Here is a 12,607-nt window from a genome sequence, read left to right on the forward strand (position 1 = left end):
CGTTGCCCGTCACAATCTCTATAAATGGATCAAAAATCAACTTAAGGTATCCCCCCTTTTAGTTTTTTACAATTTCAGTTTTTTAAACCTAACTTCCGATTTTTGAACATAAACCATCCTGGAGTTTATCTTAATAGATACCATTATGTCTCCTCTACATCACCTAGGCAGCCGTTGCCCGTCACAATCTCTATAATTGGGTCAAAAATCAACTGAAGGTATCCCCCCTTTTCGTTTTTAATTTCGGTTTTTTCAACCTAGCTTCAGATTTTTGAACATAAACTATCCTGGAGTTTATCTAATAGATACCCTAATGTCTCAGCTGCATCACCTATGCAGTCGTTGTCCGTCAAAATCTCTATAAATTGGTCAAAAATCAACTTAAGGTATGCCCCCTCCCCCTGTCGTTTTTACAATTTTAATTTTTTAAACCTTACTTCATATTTTAAACATAAACCATTCTGGAGGTTGTCAAAGACTCATCAGTGACGCTCGAATAAAAAAAGTTAAAAAGACCAAATAAAGTACGAAGTTGGAAGGCATTGAGGACCCAAAATTTCGAAACAAAGGTTTTGCCGAATACACTTAGTAATATATTCCTGGGGTAAAAAATCTTTAGTATTTTAAAAATTTCAAAGTTTACAATAGTACAGTCACTCAAAAAAAGAAAAAGAAAAGAGAAACAGCTAGAGGTCAGAATACATTAAGTAATGATGACCATGCTTAAAAATCACATGTCAAGCTCTTACTGCTGTGTCCTGAATTAAGATAAAAAATACGAAAATTCACATTCGCGAGTGAAATTAATATTTATACATGCACGTGGTTTTCCTGCACAAGAAATAGTATATGAAAGCATATGCACTGATACGCTAGATAAGAATACGCATTTTCGTCATCACATATATCAATCTAGGCTCAAATCTATTGTTTAATAGTTGAATTCGAATGTCAAACTATCTACTTCAAGTGTTTTGACTCCGGATTCATTGCCATTTAATCCGGAATTTGTGTGAACGCAAAGGGTGGTATATAATGTAAATGAACCAAGACGTGTGCAGGATAGCTGGTCAACACAGTGAATACAATTTTCAAAATCGTATCATAATGCAAAGATTTAAATCGATAAGATTGAACTATTAACCACAACAAAAAAGAATTGAAATCTGATTAACATACATTCCTGATAATGAATCTTTTCCTAAAATTTAAAATATAATAACAATAAACACAAACGTCATGTATTAATTTTCTGATGGACATTTTATTTATCAAATCAATCTCTTCTTAAAGTCAAACTTTCCATTACATGAATATATTGATTGACAAAATATAAGCAGAAACATATAAAACAGTATAAAATAATTAACGCAGTAATTATTTTTTTTTAATGATTATTGTAAAATAATAATTACGTTTTTTATATTCCTTGTGAATTGAAACTATGACAGTATTTTTTCATTCACTACCGTTTAAAAATTAGATACTAGTTTATATGTACGCATCTCTGCTCATTGGTGCTCATATGTTGCATATAATTTTCATAAATGTATAATTATTCACTGTTCAAACCTCTTTGGCCTAATACATGTATAACAATTTGAATTATATTCTATTAAGGATAAATTTAGTCTCAGTTTAAACTTAATAATTTTGATGAATATTCTCTTGGTCTATTAGTATCTATTAAAGAAATTAAATATTTTTGACAGAAAAATCCTTTTGTTTGAGTATCTTTCTGCTTTCCGACCACTGTGTTTCCGATAGAACTTAGAAGATAAATATTTATAACAGAAATGTCGTTTTGTTAATTTGCGTCATGCTTTATGACATTTTCCCGGGCTATGATTGACATACAAAATATCACATTGCAAACGTTTAAAAATAATCAATTTATTCTGTGACGTTATATATTAATAAACTATTCCCAGGTTTATTGTCACAATGCACAATATCACGTTGTATTACATACTACACACACAACGCGTGCAGGGACCGTCTCAAAACATGAATTATATAATTGCGTTATTTTTATAATTGATATTTAATAGTATTTGATAATATGCGCATTATTAAAAACATATACATGTTTTGTCAAAAGGCAAATAGGTTCACATTTATAAACGATTTTTTTTTACTGCAATCTATAGTCTTTATTTTTTTACTTTCCGATCTAAAAATGAACGGCGTTGAAATATACAATGTCACGTGGTAGCCTATCCATAGAGGGACCGTATCAAAGACATAAAAAACTACCGAAATTTTTTGAGAGATTCCGAGAATCTTGTTCCCAAAGATATCCGGATGGCCCATAGAAACTACCAAAAACTCACCAATATATAGGCGATCAGGGGTTCACGCGTAAACTCCTGTTAAACTTTCTGAGTGGAATCCTCTTATTATCTCTTCCTTTCAAGGAAACTTACACTTTACATACACTCAAATAGTTAAATGAGCAATGTGTACAAACATTTTGTTTTGTTGACACAATGAAAATGCAACATAAAAATGTGGTGTGTGTTGTTGTTGTGTTCTTGGGTGTCTCAGTTTCAGGTCATGATATTCAGCCGTACACATACGACAGATGCCAATGATACAGAATTTCCCTAATATTCATCTTGTAGCACGATATAGGGAAGCCTGATCACATAAATAAAATGGATTCTGGTGTAGTTTTAACAAATCCTTGTCAGTGAAATAGACTCAAAGTCGATTAGAAGTCCAAAAACTGTTTTATCAAAAAGCCCGATTTTAACAAGGTAACAAGTATAAAAATGTACATCTAAAACATAGACTCAACAATATGCTTCTCCTACTTTATCCGTAACTCTCCTTTTACATCACTGTAACCTCTCTCTACCTTATCTCAAGCTCTTTCTCTCATTTATATCATTCCTATTTGCCCTACTATCGCCCTAATACAAATATAGATATACATTTGCCCTGGTAGAGCACATAAATGCTGACAATGAAATAATTACTAGGTCAACCGGTCAACCGGGCACTAGGGCAACCGGGCCCTGGGTCAACCGACCGGGCTCCATTACATAAATTAACTAGAGCACCATATGCAAATCATTAAGGCTCGCTAGTGAAACAAAGAAATCTAAATATAACTCTTGATTAATATTTCTGATGATATCTAACTGTATTATAATCACTAATAATGAAAATAAGTAAAACTGATACCATTGCATAAAACACTTGGCCTTACATGTAAACATGTTACATTGTATTAAATGCATATGTAGGTTCTGAAGGAAATCCTTACAGTTCATACATATATTCATATACTTAAAATTACACCATAAATTGCATAAATGTTTGAAAAGTGAATATATATTGCCTCCCATTTTTCCTTTGTACACCTATTAACAGAATTGCATACTTGATACTGTCTTGTTAACTGAGATTGTGTTAATCTCAACAACGGAAAACAAAATGTCACAACTTGTCACAACCACCTTCGTTAGTTCATTAACTTTCTTAAACGACACATCATATCCAATTCAATGAACTTCATATTTTCTACTTTAGTCATTAAAAAGCACAGTTCATATTGCTCTAAGAATTTATTTATTCAAATCTTTCAATTTTGCATCCCCTTTTTTTTTTGGATATCTTACTAAAAACGCGTTTCATTTTGACAAGAGCTAAAATATGTCAGAAAGAATTCTTAAATAAAAAAAGAAAAGATTTTTTTCTTTCAGTTTTCAAATAAATGAAATTTCTTTGTATGCAATATGTATTTCAAATATAAGTATATAATACAACTATCACTCCAATGAATAACTTCTATAAAATGGTCCATGATTGAAACATTTAGATTGAAATGCATTGTAAATCGGACAGCTGAAGGTTTATATGTATAAAGATATAGGGGTTTTGTTTATTGCAGGTTTAAATATTGTACAAATGATAGAAAATGAATTCTTTTGTATGAAGACGCTATTTGAAGCTAGAATTTACATGTATGAAGAAGTCCGACTGTGACAAACATCAGTAGCGTTGTTATGCTGATGGAGTTGAGTGATGCACTGCTTATTTCTCTAGTGTCTGCAAATAATAATATCAAAAAAAACATCAACAAGATATCATTTACCATGTAAAACCAGGTTTCATTATCCTTACCAAGTGGAGTTGAGTATCATATGATTCGTAATGAGTTTTTTCCCTAGAGAACTCTCAAAAACGGCTTCATTATTTGAAAACCCAAAAGAGTAAATGTAATCTGACAGTCCCAAGCAGTAGTTAGATGAAAATATTAAAACCAATCTGCATATTTATGTAAACTTTTCAATTCATAGTATCAAAAGTTAAAAAATATCATCAATAAAAAAGATGGAACATTTTGTGTTTTAATATTTAAAATTCCAAATATTTAATACAAATCAAGAGAGTAAACTTTCGGCTCATACTTTCAGTGCAAGACGAAGAACTGTCTATTTGGCTCTTCTTGCAAGTGTACAGGAGAAAAGGGAAGAGAGGAGAACTAGGAGACCTGTGCACTGTACATACTGAACCATTGCAGATTTTCTTGCGAAATTCTGGATAACAAGGTATAAGTTGGATTTTTTTTGGGAGATAAACGATTATATTTAAATTCATTTAAGTTATGCATTCCATACCTTTCTTAAATGTATCTCCACATCATAACATTCGTTTGACATTTATGCGTAACACTAAATCTCACTGATTATTTTTAATATAGTTTCTCTTCTAATTGAAAAAAAACCCACATTCTTCTTATTTAGATAAAGGTCAAATGAACGCCCGATTTCATACATCATGCAAGTTGTCCTTTGTGTCTTTTAAAAGATATGTTACATTATCAAAAGCTATCTTTGTATTAAAATATAATGAGTACACCAGCTAAACATTATTGAAACTAAAATAATCATAATTTATCACCTTGGGCGTTATCTGGAGTCCCTGATCCCAGATCAGACGGTGGTAGTTGGTTTGACCAGATGTCCAATATTTCAGGTTTGTAGTTACTTTTAAGTGTGATCTCAACGTCAAAATCCAGATAATGTTTGTCATTTATATCGAATGGTTCCCATGGTACCGATCCATTACCAGCGTATGGCACCCTAAAATAACATAATACAATGCGAGTTACTGGAATTTAAGGATATGAGTGAGAAAAAAAACAAAGTTGTTAATTAATGTCTTAAACCAGTAACTATAGATGCTGTTCTTCATGGGAAAAAAAACTGCAATTATATTTTATTTTATTTTCTAACACTTGTTTAAGATTCTCTTGTTTTTTCTCCCTCGCATAAAGTTGATAACAAATTTCACAATGTGTTCTTGACTATAAAAGATAAAATATTTCCCTCTTCATGCTAGTAGGGTAATTACTTCGGAAATAACATAGCTGATATCATTTCATAATTTGTTTATTGCATCAATTGTACTTAAATTCTACTGACCACCAACCGTCTCGAAAGACTCTTTGAGTAAACATTCTACTCACCAACCACCGTCTCGCAAGACTCTTAGAGTAAAAATTCTAATGACCACCCACCGTCTCGCAAGATTCTAAAATGAAATTTATAATGACCACCCACCGTCTCGCAAGACACTTAAGTAAAATTCTAATGACCACCCACCGTCTCGTAAGACGCTTAGAGTAAAATTCTACTGACCACAAACCGCATCGCAAGATCTTGGAGTAAAATTCTTCTGACCCCAAGACACTTCGAGTAAAATTCTACTGACCATCCACCGTTTAGCAAGACTCTAAGAGTAAAATTCTAATGACCATCCACCGTCTTGCAAGACTCTTAAAGTGAAAATTCTACTGACCACCAACCGTCTCTCAAGACTCTTAGAGTAAAATTCCAATGACCACTCACCGTCTTGCAAGACTCTTAAAGTAAACATTCTTAAGAAGGTATCTTTAATGCAAAATATGCAAGACTCTTAGAGTAAAAATCCTAATGACCACCCACCGTCTCGCAAGATTCTAAAAGTAAAATTCCACTGACCACCCACCGTCTCGCAAGAATCTAAAAGTAAAATTCCACTGACCAACCACCGTCTCGCAAGACACTTCGAGTAAAATTCTAAAGACCACCCACGCAAGATTCTAAAAGTAAAATTCCACTGACCACCCACCGTCTCACAAGTATCTAAAATTAAAAATTCTTAAGAAAGTATCTTTAATGCAAAATATGCAAGACTCTTAGAGTAAAAATCCAAATGACCACCCACCGTCTCGCAAGATTCTAAAAGTAAAATTCCACTGACCACCCACCGTCTCGCAAGAATCTAAAAGTAAAATTCCACTGACCAACCACCGTCTCGCAAGACACTTCGAGTAAAATTCTAAAGACCACCCACCGTCTCGCAAGACGCTTAGAGTAAAATTCCAATGACCACTCACCGTCTTGCAAGACTCTTAAAGTAAAAATTCTTGAGAAGGTATCTTTAATGCAAAATATGCAAGACTCTTAGAGTAAAAATCCTAATGACCACCCACCGTCTCGCAAGATTCTAAAAGTAAAATTCCACTGACCACCCACCGTCTCGCAAGAATCTAAAATTAAAAATTCTTAAGAAAGTATCTTTAATGCAAAATATGCAAGACTCTTAGAGTAAAAATCTTAATAACCACCCACCGTCTCGCAAGATTCTGAAAGTAAAATTCCACTGACCACCCACCGTCTCGCAAGAATCTAAAAGTAAAATTCCACTGACCCACCACCGTCTCGCAAGACACTTCGAGTAAAATTCCAAAGACCACCCACTGTCTCGCAAGACTCTTAGAGTAAAATTCCAATGACCACTCACCGTCTTGCAAGACTCTTAAAGTAAAAATTCTTAAGAAGGTATCTTTAATGCAAAATATGCAAGACTCTTAGAGTAAAAATCATAATGACCACCCACCGTCTCGCAAGATTCTAAAAGTAAAATTCCACTGACCAACCACCGTCTCGCAAGAATCTAAAAGTAAAATTCCACTGACCACCCACCGTCTCGCAAGATACTTCGAGTAAAATTCTAAAGACCACCCACCGTCTCGCAAGACTCTTAGAGTAAAATTACAATGACCACTCACCGTCTTGCAAGACTCTTAAAGTAAAAATTCTTAAGAAGGTATCTTTAATGCAAAATATGCAAGACTCTTAGAGTAAAAATCCTAATGACCACCCACCGTCTCGCAAAATTCTAAAAGTAAAATTCCACTGACCACCCACCGTCTCGCAAGACACTTCGAGTAAAATTCCAATGACCACTCATCGTCTTGCAAGACTCTTAAAGTAAAAATTCTCAAGAAGGTATCTTTAATGAAACATATGCGAATATAAACATTTAAAAAACAAAGACGGGAGATGTCAAAGGGAAAGTTAAACTCATTAGTGGAAAACGATTTACCATGCCATGACAGAAACAAAAGAAAAACAACTTAAAGACAAGCAACAGTCTACAAAACATAACATAGAAAAATAGACTGAGTAACAAAGATAAAGAAGATAGATCTGCATACAAAAGATAAATACTGCACATAGGGGTAATGACTAATGAGAATGATGAAGCACACGGACTTCTCTTCTGAACAAAAGAAAGTTATCAAAAAAACCGGTTAATAGGGGCTATGGAAAGATAAATAGATCCTGTTTTACACGAGGCAACCGTAATGTTACTCATGTAAGTACAAATTTGGTGATGTAAAATTACAGAAAGAGAGGACGGCATTGTGATTCAACAACTTGAACATATCCGTCGTCATATGTGAATCAGACATTCTATAACGCTCATCAAAATGCATGATTCTTTCTTTTTTCGAAGGAATGATTTCAACTTCACAACTTTGAACCTTTGGTTTGATAGCTTCCCTTTAAGCAGCCAGTCTCTACTGAGGAAATCATAATAGGAAATGCAAGCTCCGGAATATCATATCAACTGGGAAATGTATATCTGATATATATGCAGGCGCTGCTGTAATGTTGATACATAGAAAGATTAACAAATAGGAAGCTGAAATAACTGCGGTTATATTTTTTTTCATGGAAACATAATTTTTCAAACATAAAAGTTTACATTGACATAGATTATATAAAAGGCGTATGTACAAAATTTAAAGACTATGTTTCGAGAAAAAATGCTACTCAAACTTTTATCGGCGTCTTGTGTTTTTGTTCTAGCAGAGACATATGCTCTTATATTTCTCGGATTCTAGATATACTTACTAAGTGTATCTCTCAAAGATGGGTATGTTGGTGTATACGCTTTTAAAGATTGAAATATAGTATTCCCTCAAAATGAGCAAGTCACTGCTCTGTATTTACAAATAAGTAGCTTGAAAGGTTTTGCACGTGAAAACAAAGGAAAAAATACCTTCAGAAGTACCTATTGAAAGTGGACTTAAATCTCGCACGACTTTTGATTTTGCAAAAAATAAAACTTAACTATCATTTTCTTCTTACCCAGTCTCAGCAAAAGATGTCCAATAACTTATCATTTTCTTTCCAAAATCCTCATCTTTATCATTTAGTATCACTTCTTCATCCAGTGACAGAAACTTTGTGATATTGAAAAAGTAAAGCAATTCATCACCATGGCCGACACCTTTAAACCACGATGGAGGAGGTCCGCCGAAAGGTTTTGGGCTTAATTTGGATACCACATATTGGTATGTGTTACCTCCAGAGTGATATTCTAACATTTTATTGATACCAAAGTTAAATGAAATGTCAGCCCAGGAATCAGTTGCTTTTAAAGATTGATTTACGACAGACTCTGCGGAATAATATTTACACAGTTTGTCCGAGACGTTTGAGTTGTTAGCATACCACGTTTCCACGAAGGGTGACAATATTCCGTCACAAACGGCTTTCAAAGGAATACCTTTAGATAAATTAAATTTGTAGTATTCTTGAAAACTTGGTGTAATTACCATATATAGTAAGGATCCTTCGTTAGAGACAGCCCCCGCCATGAAATCTAGAGAACGGAAAAACTTGGACACATCTGATGAGTTGTCTTCAAGACTTTTAATTGGATGTTCAAGAAACAATTCATGATCTACAACCGGCATTACAATGCCTTCAAAAATCATCTTGTCCGCTGGCATTGAGGCAATAGGGTTGGTCAGTTCAAGGATTTCATCAGCAGTTTTCTTTCTTAAGCAGTCAACGAATATTTTCTTGTCAGCGAATGGACAGGAAGATTTTTGAGCTATTTCTGCTGCAAATTTTTCAACAGTGCTATCTTTTAGCACAGTAAATCTAGTTACAACACTACTCTGTGCAATAACTCGCTGAAAAAGTCCTTTATTTGAAGGTATAAGTGACTGAAATGATGCAGCACCTGCCCCCGCGGATTGGCCAAATACTGTTACAGACTCAGAATTACCTCCAAATGATGCAATATTATCATGTACCCATTGCAGTGCCATCTTTTGATCCCATAAACCATAGTTACCTCTTGCTGCAGAATGACCTACAGCAAAATATCCAAATCCGCCAAGTCTGTAGTTTATTGTTAAAATTATTACATTTCCTTCCATTGCAAGTTTTCCACCATCGTATTGGTGTCCATAACCAGTCAAAAAGACGCCACCGTGTATCCATACCATTACTGATAAAGATTCGTTTAAATTTCTCGGAACGTAGACATTCAATACCAAACAATCTTCCGACATAGCAGGTCTAGTAAGTTCGGGTATGAAATTGATACCCGGCTGCATACAGATTGCTCCGAATTTCGTTCCATCATGAACTTCTTTCCGTTTTTCAAGTGGTTCTGTTTTTTTGAACCTCAATGGACCAATTGGTGGTTTGGCGAATGGTATTCCCCTGAATTCATATAAATGTTCTCCTGTTTTGTGATAATTCAGTTTCAGTCCTTTGATTGGTCCAGACGGTGTATTTATAACCGTTGTGTCTTCGTTTTTATCAGCACCAATAAGAACAACCAGACAAATAAAACTGAAACATTTGAACGATGATTTCATTGTGGTATCACTACGATCTACCTAAAAGAAAGATGAAATAACAATTTATGGTTTGTTTATTATTTGTTCAAATTTGGCATAACATTTTGGTATTTTTATTGTTTAACTTAACACACAATCTGTATGTGCCTGTCCAAAGTCGGGAGACTGTAATTCAGTGGTCGTCGTTGGTTACTACATGTCTTTCATATTTGTTATTCGTTTATTATTTTAATATAAGTCTATGGTTTTCTCATTTGAATTGTTTCATTTTTATCAAGACGGAGCCTTTTATAATTACATATACATTTGGGTTTGACCGTTTTTGCAATGTGTTACGCAGAAAAGGGCAGTGGAATCGCTGCTATATCGAGTTGTCTCCCCTTTCCCTCCAAAACGTTAATAACTTTACTAAATAACCGTGCGGGGGACGGACATCTTTCACTTTTGGGGATTCTTATATTTTATGGATTCTTACTTCTTTCGGCAATATGGAAATTATAGCTTCTATCCGGGTATCTGGGAAATCTAGCATTTTTCGGGGATTCTAACTGTGACCTGGGGAATTCTAACTCACTCATATCTTATCTAAGTAATTCCTTCTGTAGACGTGTCCATCTTCTCGGACACTTGTTCTTTCGAGTCCTGGCGCTGGTGAATGAAATACAATGATGTTTTAATTATTTATTCCAAACAGCAATCTAAATTGAAGTGTGATATGTGATCAAATTAATTTAAATAGGAAACTTTATTTTAACTTAATTATGTTAATGAAAATCTCTTTTATAAATCTAGGTTCAGTTTTAAATATCAAACTTAAGTTATTAAATCAGAAGATAAATTCTTACTTTAAAATTCAATTGAAAATAGTTTACACTTAAACAATTTACATACTTGGTGAATAAAATACAATGATGTTTTAATTATTTATTCCAAACAACAATTATAATTGAAGTGTTATATGTGATGTTGGGAGTTTGCGGTCTTCCTTTTTAAACCCAACATCACGTGCTGATTTGAACTATTTTATTCATCTATGAAATTTCAGCGTCAATTTTGAATTTTCTAAAGTTACTATTTATTGGACAACTATTCTTTTTTTATGTAAAAGATTTATATGATTGACATATATTTTATTTAGTTATGTACAAGCAATTAATGGATTATCAAAATCTTTACTTAATTTACAGGATTATTTTAGTGGACAATAGAAACACTTTAAGTTTTTTTTTCCTATGGCAAATTAAAAACATTTTTATTCTTTAAGAAGATGACAGTTTAGTATATGTAAGAGAATGATAATCCCTTTCTTCGTGATTAATTACGAGCGTTAGCGAGTACTTATCATGAAGTAAAGGATTATCATTCTCTTACAAACTAAGAATATTGTAAAGTGCTCTAGGCTCAAATGGTCGTCTCTTGATTGGTTGTATTCAAGAATTAGTTTCATTGTCAGTGTAAATTAAATGTTTATAATTGATGCATGACTTCATTTTTCAGCATTTCATTTATGGGTTAGTTTTAGTGATGTAAGGACTTCCTTATAATTTGGGAAATATTTTTAAAAAAAAAGCGTTATAAACATTAGGTGACACAACAGTACAAAGAAAAGGTAGGAATTGTATATGTTTCCTGATTGTGAGTATGAATGTAAATCATGTAATATTTCATTGAGGAATTGTCCTCTTTTTTACAGTTTAAATCAATAAACGCATTTGAGTTACAACTAATTTTATTTCATAGCCAATATTTTGGTCCGGCTTTTTAAATCAAATACTATTTCATTATGTCAGGAAAATGTTGTAATAAAATGCCTTTAAAAGTTTTAAATATATTTAAAACTTAAATCAAATTCCTGTTTTTTTTTATTTTATCGGAATATTGGAAATAACTATTCTTTCAAACCGCTGGTTCAGTAATCAGAGTTTCGGAAAGCTAAAGATTTAGGTTATTTTTTAAAACTTTTTTTCTCTTTTTTGCATTGCTGTGATATCGTTTTTTTTGTTTTTTTTTAGTAATTTGAAGTAATTAATATTTTCATAAAAACATTAAAGGTACAAATTTTACTGCACCAGTAAACTTCAACTTATTTTGATTTGTTTGTTTGTTTCACAATTCAACTTTTAGTCAGTTTCAATCACAAATTCTTTCAATCTGATAAATGTGCTTCGGGGTAGTTGTAACTCATTTGTTTAAAGAAACTCTTTGTTTTGAAATGTAAATAGACCCAAATAATAGGATAATTCCTTATTAAGAACATGATTTACATTCATTCTTCACAATTAAGAGACACCAAACCCTACAATTTCATTGGTCGAGGGCACTTTGCTATATTCTAATTTACTTCATTTCTCAACGTCACTTTAATAGCTATGATCAAAAGAACTTAAAAAAAAATTAGATTAACCATATTATTAACAAAAAGACGAAACTATTTATAACTTAATCTTACGTCACCTATTTTGTCTAAAAACTTTAGCATTAATGCAATATAATTCAATTTCATTTATTTATTCGTTTATTTATCTAAGTTTACTCTAATTTACTTCCATTTTGCAACATACAATTTTCCATCATTATAAATATCCTATATGTTTTGTAGATTTATCTATGTATTAGTTTTCAAGATAACGGGCAGAAAGGATCAAATTCGTCAAAAATCGT

General features: G+C 32.8%; 1 protein-coding gene across 1 annotated transcript; it reads right to left on the reverse strand.

The window, feature by feature from the left end:
- Positions 1 to 3,942: 3,942 nt before the first annotated feature.
- LOC127700330 (acylcarnitine hydrolase-like) lies at positions 3,943 to 9,969 on the reverse strand. Its single transcript, XM_052203741.1, has 3 exons — positions 8,436 to 9,969; positions 4,912 to 5,093; positions 3,943 to 4,056 (listed from the first exon to the last, which is right to left on the reverse strand). Exons 1-3 carry the CDS (start codon positions 9,962 to 9,964, stop codon positions 3,959 to 3,961), a joined length of 1,809 nt encoding a protein of 602 aa, XP_052059701.1. The 5' UTR covers positions 9,965 to 9,969; the 3' UTR covers positions 3,943 to 3,958.
- Positions 9,970 to 12,607: the final 2,638 nt, after the last annotated feature.

The sequence above is a fragment of the Mytilus californianus genome, unplaced genomic scaffold, assembly GCF_021869535.1.
Source record: "Mytilus californianus isolate M0D057914Y unplaced genomic scaffold, xbMytCali1.0.p SCAF_5, whole genome shotgun sequence".
NCBI lineage: Eukaryota > Metazoa > Mollusca > Bivalvia > Mytilida > Mytilidae > Mytilus > Mytilus californianus.